Source organism: Eulemur rufifrons, chromosome 1, assembly GCF_041146395.1.
Source record: "Eulemur rufifrons isolate Redbay chromosome 1, OSU_ERuf_1, whole genome shotgun sequence".
NCBI classification, from domain to species: Eukaryota; Metazoa; Chordata; class Mammalia; order Primates; family Lemuridae; genus Eulemur; species Eulemur rufifrons.
In genome coordinates this window covers 69164397-69178799 of record NC_090983.1, presented here as the reverse complement: position 1 = coordinate 69178799, position 14403 = coordinate 69164397, and the positions used below count along the sequence as shown (strand labels likewise).

The following is a 14403-nucleotide window of genomic DNA, read 5'->3' as shown; positions in this document are numbered from 1 at the left end:
CACCGCTGTCTCTTGGAAGGCGGGCACAGCGCCAAGGAACCCACGATTCCCCCGCTCGAGTCAGTCTGTGCTCGGTGCGCCAGGATCCTTCTGGAGGGACAGAGTGGTGCCCTTAGGGAGGTGCAGATCTTGGGGGACCTGGATTGGCGCCCATCGTGGTACACCAGGAAAAGTGAGAACCAGGAAAACAGCCGTGAGCGCAGAGTGCGAGGCCAGGCTGCCGCTGCCGCCCGCTGCGCCGCCTCCTGCCCTTTCCCGCTGGGTGAGTGCCCAGGCTTCGCGCGCTGCCGCGTCGCTGCTGAGCGCAGGGGTGGCCTGCGGGCCCTTGAGGGTCCGCCGGAGGGCCCTGGTGGCGACCGCGGGCACTCGGCGGCCGGAGGACGCCAGGCGGACAGGTCTCTGGAGTCCGGCACCCGGGACCCTGAACCCAGAGGGCTTGGGTAGGGGGCGTTGCACCAGTGCCGGGCAGACATGCCTTTGGGTGGGATTTTGGCTAAAAGATAGGAGGCGGGAGCGGCGGGGGGAGCCGGGAGCCGTCTGGGGGGGCGGGAGACTGGGGAGCGGCGGGGAGGGGGGAGGGTCTGGTCCAAGCAGGTAGAGGCAGCTTCGCCAGCCTGCGAGTTGGCAGGTGGGGTGGAACTCGCTTGTCAACTCATTAATTTTAAACGGTCAATTTGGGGGTATTGCAAGATAGTCAGAAGGGCTGTGGGAAGGCAAGAGGTGGCCCGGGATGCCGTTGGAGGGGGAAGAAAGGAGAAGCCTCGAAAAGCTTGGAGGCAAAATTGCGCTTGGGTTTCTGGTCCTTGCATCCCTCCTGCCTTGAGTGTGGGGGAACACTTTTTTAAGACTCACCTTGGAAAGAAAGCCTCGATCTCAGGGGAGAAGAAGAGGTGTCTGCAGGGGGCAGAGACGGCAGCTACCTGCCGGGTGCGCCCCCCACCCCAGAGCACTCGCTTTGCCCCCCCTTTCTCCCCCGCCCCCACCTCCTTATTGGTGCTAGTTTGCAGCGCCCAGCTCCTGCGCCTTCGCTTCCGTTTGAATCTGGCTCGCCCCTCCGTATTATGTCTGCACTCCGAAGGAAATTTGGGGACGATTACCAGGTAGTGACCACCTCGTCCAGCGGCTCAGGCTTGCAGCCCCAGGGGCCGGGCCAGGACCTGCAGCAGCAGCTTGTGCCCAAGAAGAAGCGGCAGCGGTTCGTGGACAAGAACGGCCGGTGCAATGTTCAGCACGGCAACCTGGGCAGCGAGACGAGCCGCTACCTCTCGGACCTCTTCACCACGCTGGTGGACCTCAAGTGGCGCTGGAACCTCTTCATCTTCATTCTCACCTATACCGTGGCCTGGCTCTTCATGGCGTCCATGTGGTGGGTGATCGCCTACACTCGGGGCGACCTGAACAAAGCCCACGTCGGCAACTACACGCCCTGCGTGGCCAATGTCTATAACTTCCCCTCCGCCTTCCTCTTCTTTATCGAGACCGAGGCCACCATCGGCTATGGCTACCGATACATCACCGACAAGTGCCCCGAGGGCATCATTCTCTTCCTCTTCCAGTCCATCCTCGGCTCCATCGTGGATGCCTTCCTCATCGGTTGCATGTTCATCAAGATGTCCCAGCCCAAGAAGCGCGCCGAAACCCTCATGTTTAGCGAGCATGCGGTGATCTCCATGAGGGACGGAAAACTCACGCTCATGTTCCGGGTGGGCAACCTGCGCAACAGCCACATGGTCTCTGCGCAGATCCGCTGCAAGCTGCTCAAAGTAAGTGCTACCCGCCCCTTCCCCACCGGGCGACCTCTCTCCCCGAAGCCAGGCAATTAACTCATCTGAGAACCACCCCAGCCCCCCTCCTGGGTCTTACCTATTGCCACAGGTAAACTTCCTTTTGCGGGGGAGGGGGGAGTTTGGGCAAAGAGCACAGTTGACAGTTCTGTTCTTTTTCACTCACTCTCGTGCTCTTATTTATATTCACCATTTCGGATGTGCTTGTATCACTTTCTGGACTAGTAACACTTAAGGATCGGTGTTGGCTTATGGAGCCTTAAGGGAAATTTGTGCTCTGTTCCCTTCCTTACCCTTGCTGCTTTGCTCTTCAGAACGCTTCTGATTATTGTCCACACAAACACACTGCTCCCTTCAGTGTGAGGTACTAGATAGAGCTGAGCAAAACAGCTTTTATTTTGAAGAAATAGGTGCTGAACTTGCCTCAACTTTCGCTTTGGGCTTTCCCCCCCCCCCTAATCATATTAGCAGGTGGGTTATTTCTCTACACCCAATAACTTTAACTCTATCGTAATCATTTCAAGAAGCATAAAGATACAGGAAGCAGTTAATAAAGTGGAAGGAACCACACTTAGTTCTTTAAATTTTTATTTTTACTAAATATTTTCCTAGAGAAGTTTTCGTGAAAGCTTGAGTGCTTTTCCTGTAGAGCCTCTTGTTAATTTTATTCTTAATTGCCTGTTTCTATGAAGCCTTTGTCAATTACAGATTTCACTTGAAGCTTTTCAACATCCATTAAAGAAGATTGCTTCCTACCATCAGCGGTGTAAATGCTAAAACAAATTGCGCATGGAGTGGTTATTAAAGCAAGGTCCATCTAGTCCTTAGAGGGCACCACCACAAACAAGAGAAGTCCTCCCTAAGGCTCATCCAATTAGAGACTGGGAATGACAGAGTAAAATCCAGTGCTCTTGCTGTGTGCCATTTACAATTCATTTTTTTTTTTTCTGGAGGAATTCTCCTTAGTAATTTTCAAATTTTTAAAAATTGAAAAAGATGAGCTCAAATAAATAGTTCATAAGTTGAAAAATACTGATCTGAGATTGCATAGAGAACTATAGCCAGATTCAGAATTTAGTATTAATAAAACGAGGATCTGATAAATATCTAAGTGGAGATTTTGCCTTCAAAATTTCAATTTCCATCCTATAATTATATGTTGTGTTATACAGCTCCAACTTAAGTTATAATTAAAAGTAATCCAATGTGCTTTTAAAAAGTTTTGCTCTCATGTAATTTTCATTATTCACTTATAAGATCTTACCCTAATTACTCTTGACCAAGTTGCTCAGTGAAGTGTTTGAATTAAAGCAGTTCACTTGTCCTGTCACTTCACATTATATGCATATTTACAATGCCATATACAGTACATAGACTAAATTTTGTAGACCATAGTGGAAAATTATCAGCCTGGCTCTGATGTATATGTTCATTAAGATTACTATGAACAAAGAATTTGAGTAGATTATATTCTTTTATAATTAACTTCAATGAACTGCATACAATTTCTAAAATTTAACTTAGCATATTTTTATATGGACCACTGTTTGAACTAAGTGGATTATTGGATCAAGCTGAGCAGTTGTTTTAAACATGCTTATTGCAGTGGTAATTATGTGTCCCTGTTTCTATGCATATTCCACAATACATCATCTTTCTTTAGGTTAGGCCCACTGGACAGATATGAGCACTTTAATTGTTAATACAGTGCCCAGGTTTCTGTGAGGGAATCCATGTTTATGTATCACTTTGAGACTCTTATTGAAGAGTCATTTATGACAATGATTGGCGTAATGGAAATGAAAAGTTAGACGTTAAAGGTTATTTATTGCCATTCTCTAATTTTGAAAACATATAAGATTATTATTTATTAAAGCAGATATCTTTTCCAGCCAACATATTTTCAATGTTTTTAGACATTATCAATTTTATTTTAACAAAGCCAGACATAAATAGAATTAATCTACATATCAGTTTTTTTTTTTTTTTTTTTTTATACAAAGTTGCAATGAATCTGAAGCACCTAGTCTCTGTAGTGGTGCAGAGTACTGATAATGATTTTTCTGTATAAGGTCATGTACTACATATACCATAAAGAATGTCCTGATTAAAAAAAATACAAGATTTATACTGTTGACAAATTTGGAGCAAGGTGCTATATTAACACAAGGTGATAAAAACGTCTAATTAAAATATTACGTAATATATTCCTATAAAGTTCTTTACTTTTGATTTGTTAGGAAGATAGTTCTAGAAGTAAAAATGATTGACATGTAGCATCAATTTATATTTAAACAAAATTATGGTGAAATTCTTTCCTGTTTTTTGTGAAGGGAGAGAATTGATCAGTGGCAGTGCTTCAGACAGCCAGTTAGTGTAGTTTGTTTAAAGTTGATTTTTTTCCTGTGGCCATGGTAATTAAAATGGATTCTTATAGTTCTTATCATTTCATAGAGTTCATTGAAAAGTAGTCATGTTTTATTGGGGAACTAATAACATTCAGAAAAATTACAGGGAAGATTTGCCTTTAACAAGTTGCTCTCATTTTCTCTTAGGGACAGAGATGAAGTGACCTAAAACAGTCAACTATATTTTTAAAGAGAAGCTATACCAAAATCTTAAAGTAATAATATTTCCCTATCAGTTTTTATACATCTTTCTTATTAAATATTACACACTTTCCTCTTTTAATCTCCATTTAACATTTTAAATGTAAAATTTACATCTTTAATACAAAATATATAGAATTTTTAAGATAACAAAATTCAACATAATAATGATAGTAATTACAGTGCATGTATGTTCTTCCTATTACCTAATTAAATTTACTAATATTTTTATATTGCTGTTTTCTTAGTTGCTGAATAAAAGCTTCTTTTCCATATAAATATAAAGTTTTATTTAATAATTATAAGGAATTTTCAATTCTCGGGAAGACATTAAGAACATGGATATGGCTTTCTAATGATTGTTACTATAAAATTTCCATCCGTGATAGTTTAGAGTTGTCTAACTTTTGAAGAAGGTTTTTTTTTAACTTCTCTACCTAATTTTTAGCTATGCTTTTCTCTTATATGAAAGCAAATTTTATTTCATCTCTATTCCTGTCTTCCCACCTTAAAAATACTGAAATTTCTTATAGTGATCAAATATAGATCTTCTAACTTTATGCGTGGAGGGGTCAGTCCTTTTTCTACTCAGATAAAAAGAAAATAGATTAAGTAAAAAGCAAAGGAAATACTTTGAAGTTCTTTGTTAAAATCTATGTTTTAATTGTAAATATAGCTATAGAAACCTCTTTTAAGATGAATATTCTTTCTCTTTTCTTATTCTCACTCCCACATTGAAATTTTACTTTAATTACCAATTGATTTTAATTGTCTTCTTTTTTTTCAACCTAGAGAATAGGGACTAACTAATATGATGGCTATGATAATTTAATATCCAGTTGAATGTTTTTATAAAAATGCCTGAATTAGGGAGTTGAGACCAAAGGCTGTTAACGCTGGATCTTATAGTTTAGCGCTGAGTTTAAAGGATCTGGAAATCTTTTTTGCTCCTTTTTATCAACATGATGCTAATGAGTGACTGAATTAGACATATAACTTGTTAGGGCAAGAATTAAATTATATTCTTTGATATACCATTCAAGAGTTTATAAATTTATTATGTAAATGCCATTATATATGTACATCATATGTATGTTTATATTCATCTAGTCAGCACACAATTTTTTGCATAAAGTAAAAAATAAAATTAATTATTGGATTCATATTTTGAAACAAAGAGATAAGGATAATATTTTTTATGGAAGCATAACCTTATTTCTTCATATTCCTATTTGTTGCCAATAGTCATCATCTTTCTGTCCTAAGAGGTCAGCTATGCAACCCTTAACTTTCACTTGTTGAAAAGTAATGGAATGCATTCTTTTCCTCTTCTATCATTACAGATATTATTTATCTGTAATGTACTCACTTTTTAAAAATTCTCCGTTTATATGAATACTCAGAATTGGATGTTGTCTGGTTTCCCATGTGAATATGATCAAGTGTAGATGCAATGAAAAAATTGTGGTTGAAAACCATTAAGCTTTTTATCCTTCTCCTATGTCCTAACATTTTATTACTTTTTTAACCACAATGATTTCTGGACCAGGATTCCTAGATTTTTCTCACGTATTTAGTGGTTTGTCCTCATTCCATATCTTGCACTTAAATGCTTTTAACGTTTTTGACTCTATATGATCTTAGTTTGTATGACTGACTCTTTTTACCACTTGACCTTGGCCAATTCGAACTTTACTTTTAATCTTAAGACAATCATTTACCTTCCTTTAAAAAATTAAATCCACAAATGAATATCTATAAAAAATACTGTTCTGCTGAACACCTTCTAAGCTGTTAGTAAAAATATTCAAGGAGTTTAAGAGTGAGCACCTCAGAACTCTCAAGGGCTAGGTCCCGTATTCATTGGTGAGTTCTTTAGGTGAATTCATTATATCTAAAAATTAGCACAGTTCCTATTTAGTCTAGTTTTGCTTTCTTTGACACAAGTACAATAATTCTCCAGTGAGTATAGAACTTATGTTCTTTTTAAAATCTATAATTACTATTCTTTTTTTCAATAGCTTAGTAATATGTTTTGTTTGTTTTGTTTTTTTATTTTTAATATGGTTACTTCAAAGTACAGGGTGGCTTGTGCTTAGGGAATAAAGAGTAAACAGAAATAAGGGACATAAAGACCCACAAATAAACAGCAGTAGGTAGGAACAAATGAGAAAGAGAAGCAGAAAAAAGCATTTGATGGATGGAAGAGTGTTTGGTGAGTAGGAGGGGAATGTGGAACTAGGGTTACAAATCCTGTCCACAGTTATTATAAACTCCATAAAGGGACCTCTAGGAATTATAAAGCTGCTCTTTCATTTGAGTGGTACTAAAGCCTCACATAATCTTTTACAAGATAAGTTACATTTCATTCTATAAGGATTGTTCTTTTCATAAAAATGAGTATATTTTTATGGGTTGATTAGCATAGCATTAAAAATCTTTATTTTAAACTTGATGTCTGTTGTAGTTTTTCCTCCTGAGTATTAAATGGAATTTCAAGCTTAAGAAGTCTAAATAAATGTACAATGTAATTGTAGATGATCCAGGTAAAATTCTAGGTCTATACACTCCTTCATCTGACTTGAATTTTGGTCTGAGTGTCAAAGCCATTGTCATTGCTGTTTTGAGTCACAGGCATTTTTGTTCCTGATCCTGGTACCTGCTTTGGGCTCATTTCCTAATGTTAACTTCTAGGTGGTATTCTGACCTCACTCCATGTAATTTTCTTTCTGATTTCAACATATATTCAGCACACAAACACACAGACAAACACACACGCACACACACGTTTGAAGATGAAAAGTGAAATTACAGATAAAGTGGTGGGGAGGTGGTAGGCAAAACTGGCTTGCACTCCCCCCTGAGCTCCCTTTCCTCCCTTTCCCTCTGCTCCCCTCTCCTCCTCTCCTCTCCTCTTCCGTTCCCTTTCTTCTGGCCCTGAGAGCCCTTTTCCAGTGAGGACCTGTGGAAGGTGCTGAGGTGTGAATCAAGGCTTGAAATATGGTAGGGGCAAATCTCTAGTGTCAGATGGTAGTGATTAAATATTTTATTCAAAATTCCCTGAGCCTCACTCTGAGCTAGGAAAGAACACAGTTACTGGTTAGAGAGATGGGAGAAAGGCAGCAAAGATGTGGATTCTGTTGGTGAAATGTGGCCCTGCAGAAGGAATGTGGCACTTGGCCACATATCCCCCCAGAAGGATGGCCAAATGTGGATCTGCTTATGCCATAACGTGCTAAATGTGTATCCCAGGGTTATGCGTATGTGTGTGTGCCTATTTATTTGTCTTTGGATAGCACTCAATAGTCTTATCATATGTAATCTGAAGCTATTTTTAGGTAAAGTTCATGACCCTGATGGTCCCTTCCAGTACTCTGTGACTTCTTTTTCTACCTGTAGTCAGAATTGTAGTTGATTTTCTTGTAGGCCTTTTCTGGAGGGGGTTCAAAGTCATTTGACATTAACTGCTTCTTTGAAACTAGTAAATATGACTATAAAATATGGCATAAGCCTTAAATTCCACACATAGACCATTTGCATATAATGAAAATGTGTATAATTGAAATATTATAATTAAATAGCATATGTTTCCTTGTGAAGACTAATTTCAAAATTATTGCCAATATCTAAATTACACAAAATCATTTCAAAAATCCATGATGTTCAAATTATAAATTTTTGGACAGTAAGTTTAAACAAATTTTAAGCTTTAGATTTCTTCAATTATTATAACTCCCAGATGGAAGTCAATCTCAGGTCATAGTTTTTTCAAATTATGTTCTAAATTTTTAAGAATTACCAATTTTCTATCCACTGTCTTTCCTTCCACTCTTTCTTACTTTCTTGTTTGTTCCACAGATTTTTTTGATTCCAAAGGATTTTTTCATAAAATATGAGTCAATGTTAGTAATCAGCTTTTTAGAAATTTAAATAGTTTACTGCATTGATCTTAACTTTTAGCATTTGTTTTGAATTTGAAAACAATTTAAATTTTGTTGATCCAAACTGTATCTATTTACACATTTTTATCTAGGAAATGATCATGGTCTTGTGTTCCCTTTGGAATTAGGAAGTTTATAGAGCTAAAGGAGCTAATTGGACCACCAACAAATTGCTCTATCAATGGAAGGTTTCTTCTTATATCATAATTCTTAAGAAAGATTAAATTGGTTTTTATCTCTCAAAATATTCTGCCTATTACCAAATATTTCTGGATGAAATATTATAATTGATATCTAAATAAGACAATATGAAACTGATGAAATGTCAGTACTACTGAATTATTATATATTGAAGTTACAGATCAAAATTAATTTTATAAAGGAACATGCATGGTTCCTCTTTTTCCTCTGTATTTTTCCCTTTAATGTGCATATCACAGTTCCTTGAACAAATGTTCTCTCATTCCATTTATACAAGTTGAGAGACCTAAAACTAACATAGGCTTTTTTTTTTTTCTTTGCTCCAGTTAATCTCCAGAATTGCACCAGAATTAGGATGGCCTAGATTAGAATTATTTACAAGACTAGAGTAGAATGTGTATGCTTCTAAAAATGTATTTGGTAGGTATATGTAGGTTTCTGGAACACCAAAAATATTTGAGTACCCTTAAGATAACTTGGCTCTAGTCAAGAGTTCAGGCTTCAAACAATTCCAGCATTCCAAGCACCTGCCATTCTAGAACCACACCCTTCACTGTTGACCTGAGCCAAAGCCTCCTATTTAATCCCAGTAATTAATAGGCTTCCTGGTCTATTTCAGAGTCAAAGAAGCCAACAGCTAGGGAGGTGAGCATATTCATAGTTGAAATATTTGATGGCCTAACATAAAGGAAGAGGACCTGGACATTAAAATGTAGATATGTGTAGGATCTCAGTCATTTAAATAAAGGTTAAATTATGTAGTATCCACTGGAAAATAATTTTTAGTGTATATGTAGGAGATTTCACTTATCTGAAAATATGTAAGCATGAAAAGCAAAATGAATGATAAATACTTTTCCTATAGTGTCACATAATAGGAAGACCTGGATAGGATACAAAGCAAGCATGGGGGTTAGAAGCACATAAGTGTAATTTTGAGTATATGGAACAAACATTTAAAATCAGAAGGTATATTGTGTGTGAGTAGAACAGATTCATGTATATTTAAATCTAAATTTCTTATATCTGAATAAACTAATTTGGTAAAAATAAAATATTTCTTCTTCCAAATTGGCATTCTCCTGATAGCCTCCCTGTTTCTAGGCCACTTCTTTTCATGGGTTGTTGAGTGATTAGGGAACACAAAATTTCATAGCTTACTGTAAAGCCTTTTAGAATGAGGCACAGGTATAAATAACAAATACATAAAAAAGGAAGACAAATTTTAGTATTGTTGTATATCTGTAAGAAAAATGTATCTTGTTTGGGAAGATTATGTTAAAAGGGATATTGAATTTATAAAGAATTATCATTGTTGATATTGCCGTATAATGCAGGAAAAGCAGAGCTTAGAATAGTCATAAAAGGACCTAAATTCTGGTCATTAATTATAAATATCATAATACCACCTTGTGTTTATATAGCACCTGTTTCTTCGTAGGTGAAAGACCAATGATACAGGGTTTTTGTTTTTATTTATTTTGTTTTGTGTTTGGCTTTTGTTACATTAATCAATAGTAGTTATATAACAGTGTAGTTGGAAGGTTGTTGGTCTCATTAATATTTTACTGATTTGAGAATAGGTTTAGAAATATAGGTGATTTAACAAAAGCTCCAGAGCTTTTTCATGCTGGCTTGGAAATGCTGAGTTTTTCTCCAACATGGGTTGCTAGAGCTGCTGTTTTTATTTTTGCACCATCAGGTTTTTCCATGAAATTCTTTTTTTCAGTAATCATTTCTTCTTCTTCTTCTCCTTTTTTTTAAGCTACCCACAAGGTAGAGAATAAAAATAGTCTCAAAGTTTTCATTAGATATTTTTTCTACACAAATACCATTCCTGAGTATCCCTATCTACAAAGTAGCCTCTCTAATTGACTAATTCTGCTGTTGAAACTCTTTGCAGCAATTGCTTCCATAACAAACCACCACCAATTTGAAACCCTTCATTTTGTTTTGCCTCAAAGGACGTGTTACTAAACTGCATTTCTCAATATTTTCAGACTCATTTGCTCCACATAAAAAGCGAATGTATTTTTTTGAACTCTAAGAATAAGAATTTTATCTTCAAACTACCATTTAATTGGACAGACTAGTGTTATAAATTCTGTTTTGTTTATTAAATTATTATTATTTGTAAGCATTCTGTTAAAATATGTTGGATTCACCAAAGTCCCATCTAACTAGCAGTAGGGTCCCTCTTTCACCCCATTTTTTTCTGTATTTAACTCGTCACTACTCAGCTCTTATTTTACTACCATAATTATATAATTAAACATATGTTTGCTTGTACATGATTATTATATGTGACAGATATGGAATATAAAATTAAAATATAGAGTGAAGGAAGATGAGTAAGTTTACTCTTATGGCTTGCTGATTTTTAATAGTCATATTTAATTTTCTTTTACAGTCTTTACATGCAAACAGTTTATTGAATTAATTTTTACAGTGATTTATACTGAAACTAAATGACCACTACCTTATGAAAGTTTTACTAAACTATGTTTCTCAAATATAGATTTTTAAAATTGCATTTGGATTAAGGAAAGTTCAATTTAGCACCAGTTTTCACTATGTTTTAAAATTAATAAGATAAACAGAGAGTAAACATTTATAATACAGTTTATTATTAGGAATTTGAAAGCCACTAGCTAACAGCATTTGCCTTTTATTTTTATTATGTGAGCTCTTGTGTACGAAACATGATTTAATACGATGGCATCTTCACTCTCCTATTCTACCTTATATCTGTTTGTTACTTTTCAAAAGTCTGGAAAAATAAATTGTTGTGTTTTGTTTTTTGATAATAAATCTTTCTAAATGATGGTCAACCTTTCCCAGCTTTAACAAATACCCTAAGAATGCCTACTTTATTTGCTTCATGAGGAAAAAAAAAATCTGGTGTGCAATGAGTTATCATGCAGTGATTTATGTCAAGCAGTTGCACATGTACTCAGTTCCATGGTTTGTGCTAACAACCATTGTTGGACCAGGCATTTCTCCAAAGCTCATGAGTTAGGGAATGGTAATTATAGCAAGTTGTATATTATAAATAATGCATGTATGTTCTGCATGAGCTATGTGGGATTTTGGCCCATTTGCTAGAACATAGTTGCATAATGATTTGTTTGGATTTTGTTGCAGATGATTGATAGTGCAGAATGTTGGCAATGATGTAAATTACTGTTGGGCTGCCTTGAAAATTTCAGTACAAGTGGTGATTTCTTCTCTTTTTCTGTGTGCTTGTCTAGTCTCGGCAGACACCTGAGGGTGAGTTCCTTCCCCTTGACCAACTTGAACTGGATGTAGGTTTTAGTACAGGGGCAGATCAACTTTTTCTTGTGTCCCCCCTCACAATTTGCCACGTGATCGATGCCAAAAGCCCCTTTTATGACCTATCCCAACGAAGCATGCAAACTGAACAGTTCGAGATTGTCGTCATCCTAGAAGGCATTGTGGAAACAACTGGTGAGTAAAAACATAGATATGTCATCAAGTTTCTTTATTCCATAATGACATTTTATGATATGCACAATACCTGTTATGAACTGGGCTAAATGACTCAGAGTGCACAGTAATGAAAGGAATGATTTGCCTCTTATTTCTTTGTAACATTCAATTGATACTACTTGAAGTTCAAGATTTACTGTTTTGATGGTTATATACGTAATATTAACTCAGGAATACTCTGTAAAAAAACAAAGGAAACTGAGATGACTCTTAAAAATGATTATAATGTTCTATTTTAATTACAAACTTGACTTTCGTATAATCATGATTTTCCTTTAAAAATTTAAAGTTAAAAAAATTAGAGTAATTTAGTGAGCAACCTGTACTAAGCATGCATATTCTTGCCTTGGAGATGGTGATTTGGGGAGTCATTGATAAAACTTTGATATCTACTATGTGCAGCCTCAGTGGAAAATTCCCTGTGTGTGTGCTCGTGTGTGCTGTGTGCGCTAAAGCAGTAGTTTAATTTCAAAGTGGGTCAGTAGATTTCCCCAGCTGAACCTTGACTGAAATTTTCTTTTTTAAAAAAAGATTTTTCTTCTTTTTCTGCTTCGGTATAGCTATGAGCTATATGTTCTTACTTAAAATGCACTATAAGGTAGATATGCCCCAAATACTTAAAATTTGCTACTTTCTGAGGAGAGAGGTTGGCAAGGGAAAGAAGCAATAAATATGAGCATATTATTTAGGGCCAAACATTGGCAGTTGGTTTAGAATCTGCTGGGTGTTTGAGACTAATGATGTAGTATCCATATAATTTTATATATATATATATATATATATATACATGTATACGTATCTTTATATACATGTATACATGAGTGTATATTGAGTTTTACATTTTCTATGAGTAATGAGAAAATAAGAATATATTAACTTTTAGTTTTTTGTTTACCAATATCATCTGAATGTTAAAATGCTAATTATTATGAATAAACTATAGTAGTATTGAAGTTAACATTAGCAGTAACATAGATGAATTCAAGCTTTATACCAAAGTGGAAGATCTTTTATGATGTAATAGTCACTTTTGTCCAAGGAGCAAGGGTAGGCAAGCCATTGTCATTTAAACACATCTGTCACATAACACCTATCTGAAATTTAGGGAAGATATTTAATCTCTAAAAGCTTCTTTCCTTCTCTTTAAGGTGAGGATGATATAATAACTACCTCGAATCTGCTTGTAGCATTACTATTATTTAATTATTACTGCTTCAAAAGTAAGATTTTAAGGACAGCAAGAAAAGATTTAATGCATCTATATATTAAATTTTATTTCTGTCTACTAATTTATGATTTAAGTCCCTCATCCAATTTTTCAACTTGAAATTGAAATGTTGTAGTATTTTTTTTTTTAAAATAACGTATTGGTAAAGAATACAAATAATTTATAAAGGAAATCTTTAAATTTCAATTTTCATTTTTATCCATCCCATTTGTTAAAGTAATAATGTATTATTAGAGCTTAAAAGCAGATGTTGACACATTTACTTATTTATTTATTATGGTATATGGTTCTTTCTTTTACACACCTGCTTATAGTTTACCAATTGCTTATTATCATTCTAATCACTGACATAAGAGAATCTTTGTTTCACTTGACAGCCTTAAAAATCTGTTATTAGATCTATTAGATCCATCTACCTACCTATCTAGCTAGCTATGCACTCATTTTTTTCCTGTTTTTCCCTAAATACTAAATGTATTTCTTAAGAGTGAAAACATTTTCCTATAAAATCACAGTCTAAAGATGGAATAGAGCTATTCCACTTTTTTTGGAGACAGAGTCTCTCTCTGTTGCTTGGGCTAGAGTGCTGTGGCATCAGCCTAGCTCACAGAAACCTCAGACTCCCGGGCTCAAGCAATCCTTCTGTCTCAGCCTCCCAAATAGCTGGGACTATAGGCATGTGCCATCATGCCCAGCTAAATTTTTTTATATATATTTTTAGTTGTCCAGATAATTTCTTTTATTTTTTTAGTAGAGACGGGGTCTCGCTTTTGCTTAGGCTGGTCTACGAACTCCTGACCTCAAGTAATCCTCCTGCCTCGGTTTCCCAGAGTGCTAGGATTACAGGCGTGAGCCACCACACCCGGCCAGCTATTCCACTATAACTTACATTGTGTTTTTCAACCTTTATGTACTTGAAGAACATAGGCCAGGTATTTTGTGGAATGTCTCTCAATTTGGATATGTTTGAGGTTTCCTTATTCATTAATTCTTTTGATTTGGGGCTTCTACATGGGTATCTGAAGAGAATATTGAAGCAGATTATTTTTAAATTTTCCCTATATTTCAGAAGATCATGGTTAGTAAATAATGTCCTACATAAGGTCATGAGGAGTTTTCTAACATAAATT

At 36.2% G+C, this 14403-nt stretch overlaps 1 protein-coding gene across 1 annotated transcript in view; it reads left to right on the top strand.

Annotated features, from left to right (window-relative positions):
• The first annotated feature begins 1061 nt into the window (after positions 1-1061).
• The window catches only part of KCNJ3 (potassium inwardly rectifying channel subfamily J member 3), a 151078-nt gene continuing 137736 nt past the window's right edge, over positions 1062-14403 (top strand). Inside the window, exons 1-2 of the mRNA XM_069472509.1 lie at positions 1062-1763; positions 11787-12003. Coding sequence (XP_069328610.1) covers positions 1062-1763; positions 11787-12003 — 919 coding nt within the window. The remainder of the gene's footprint in view (positions 1764-11786; positions 12004-14403) is intronic.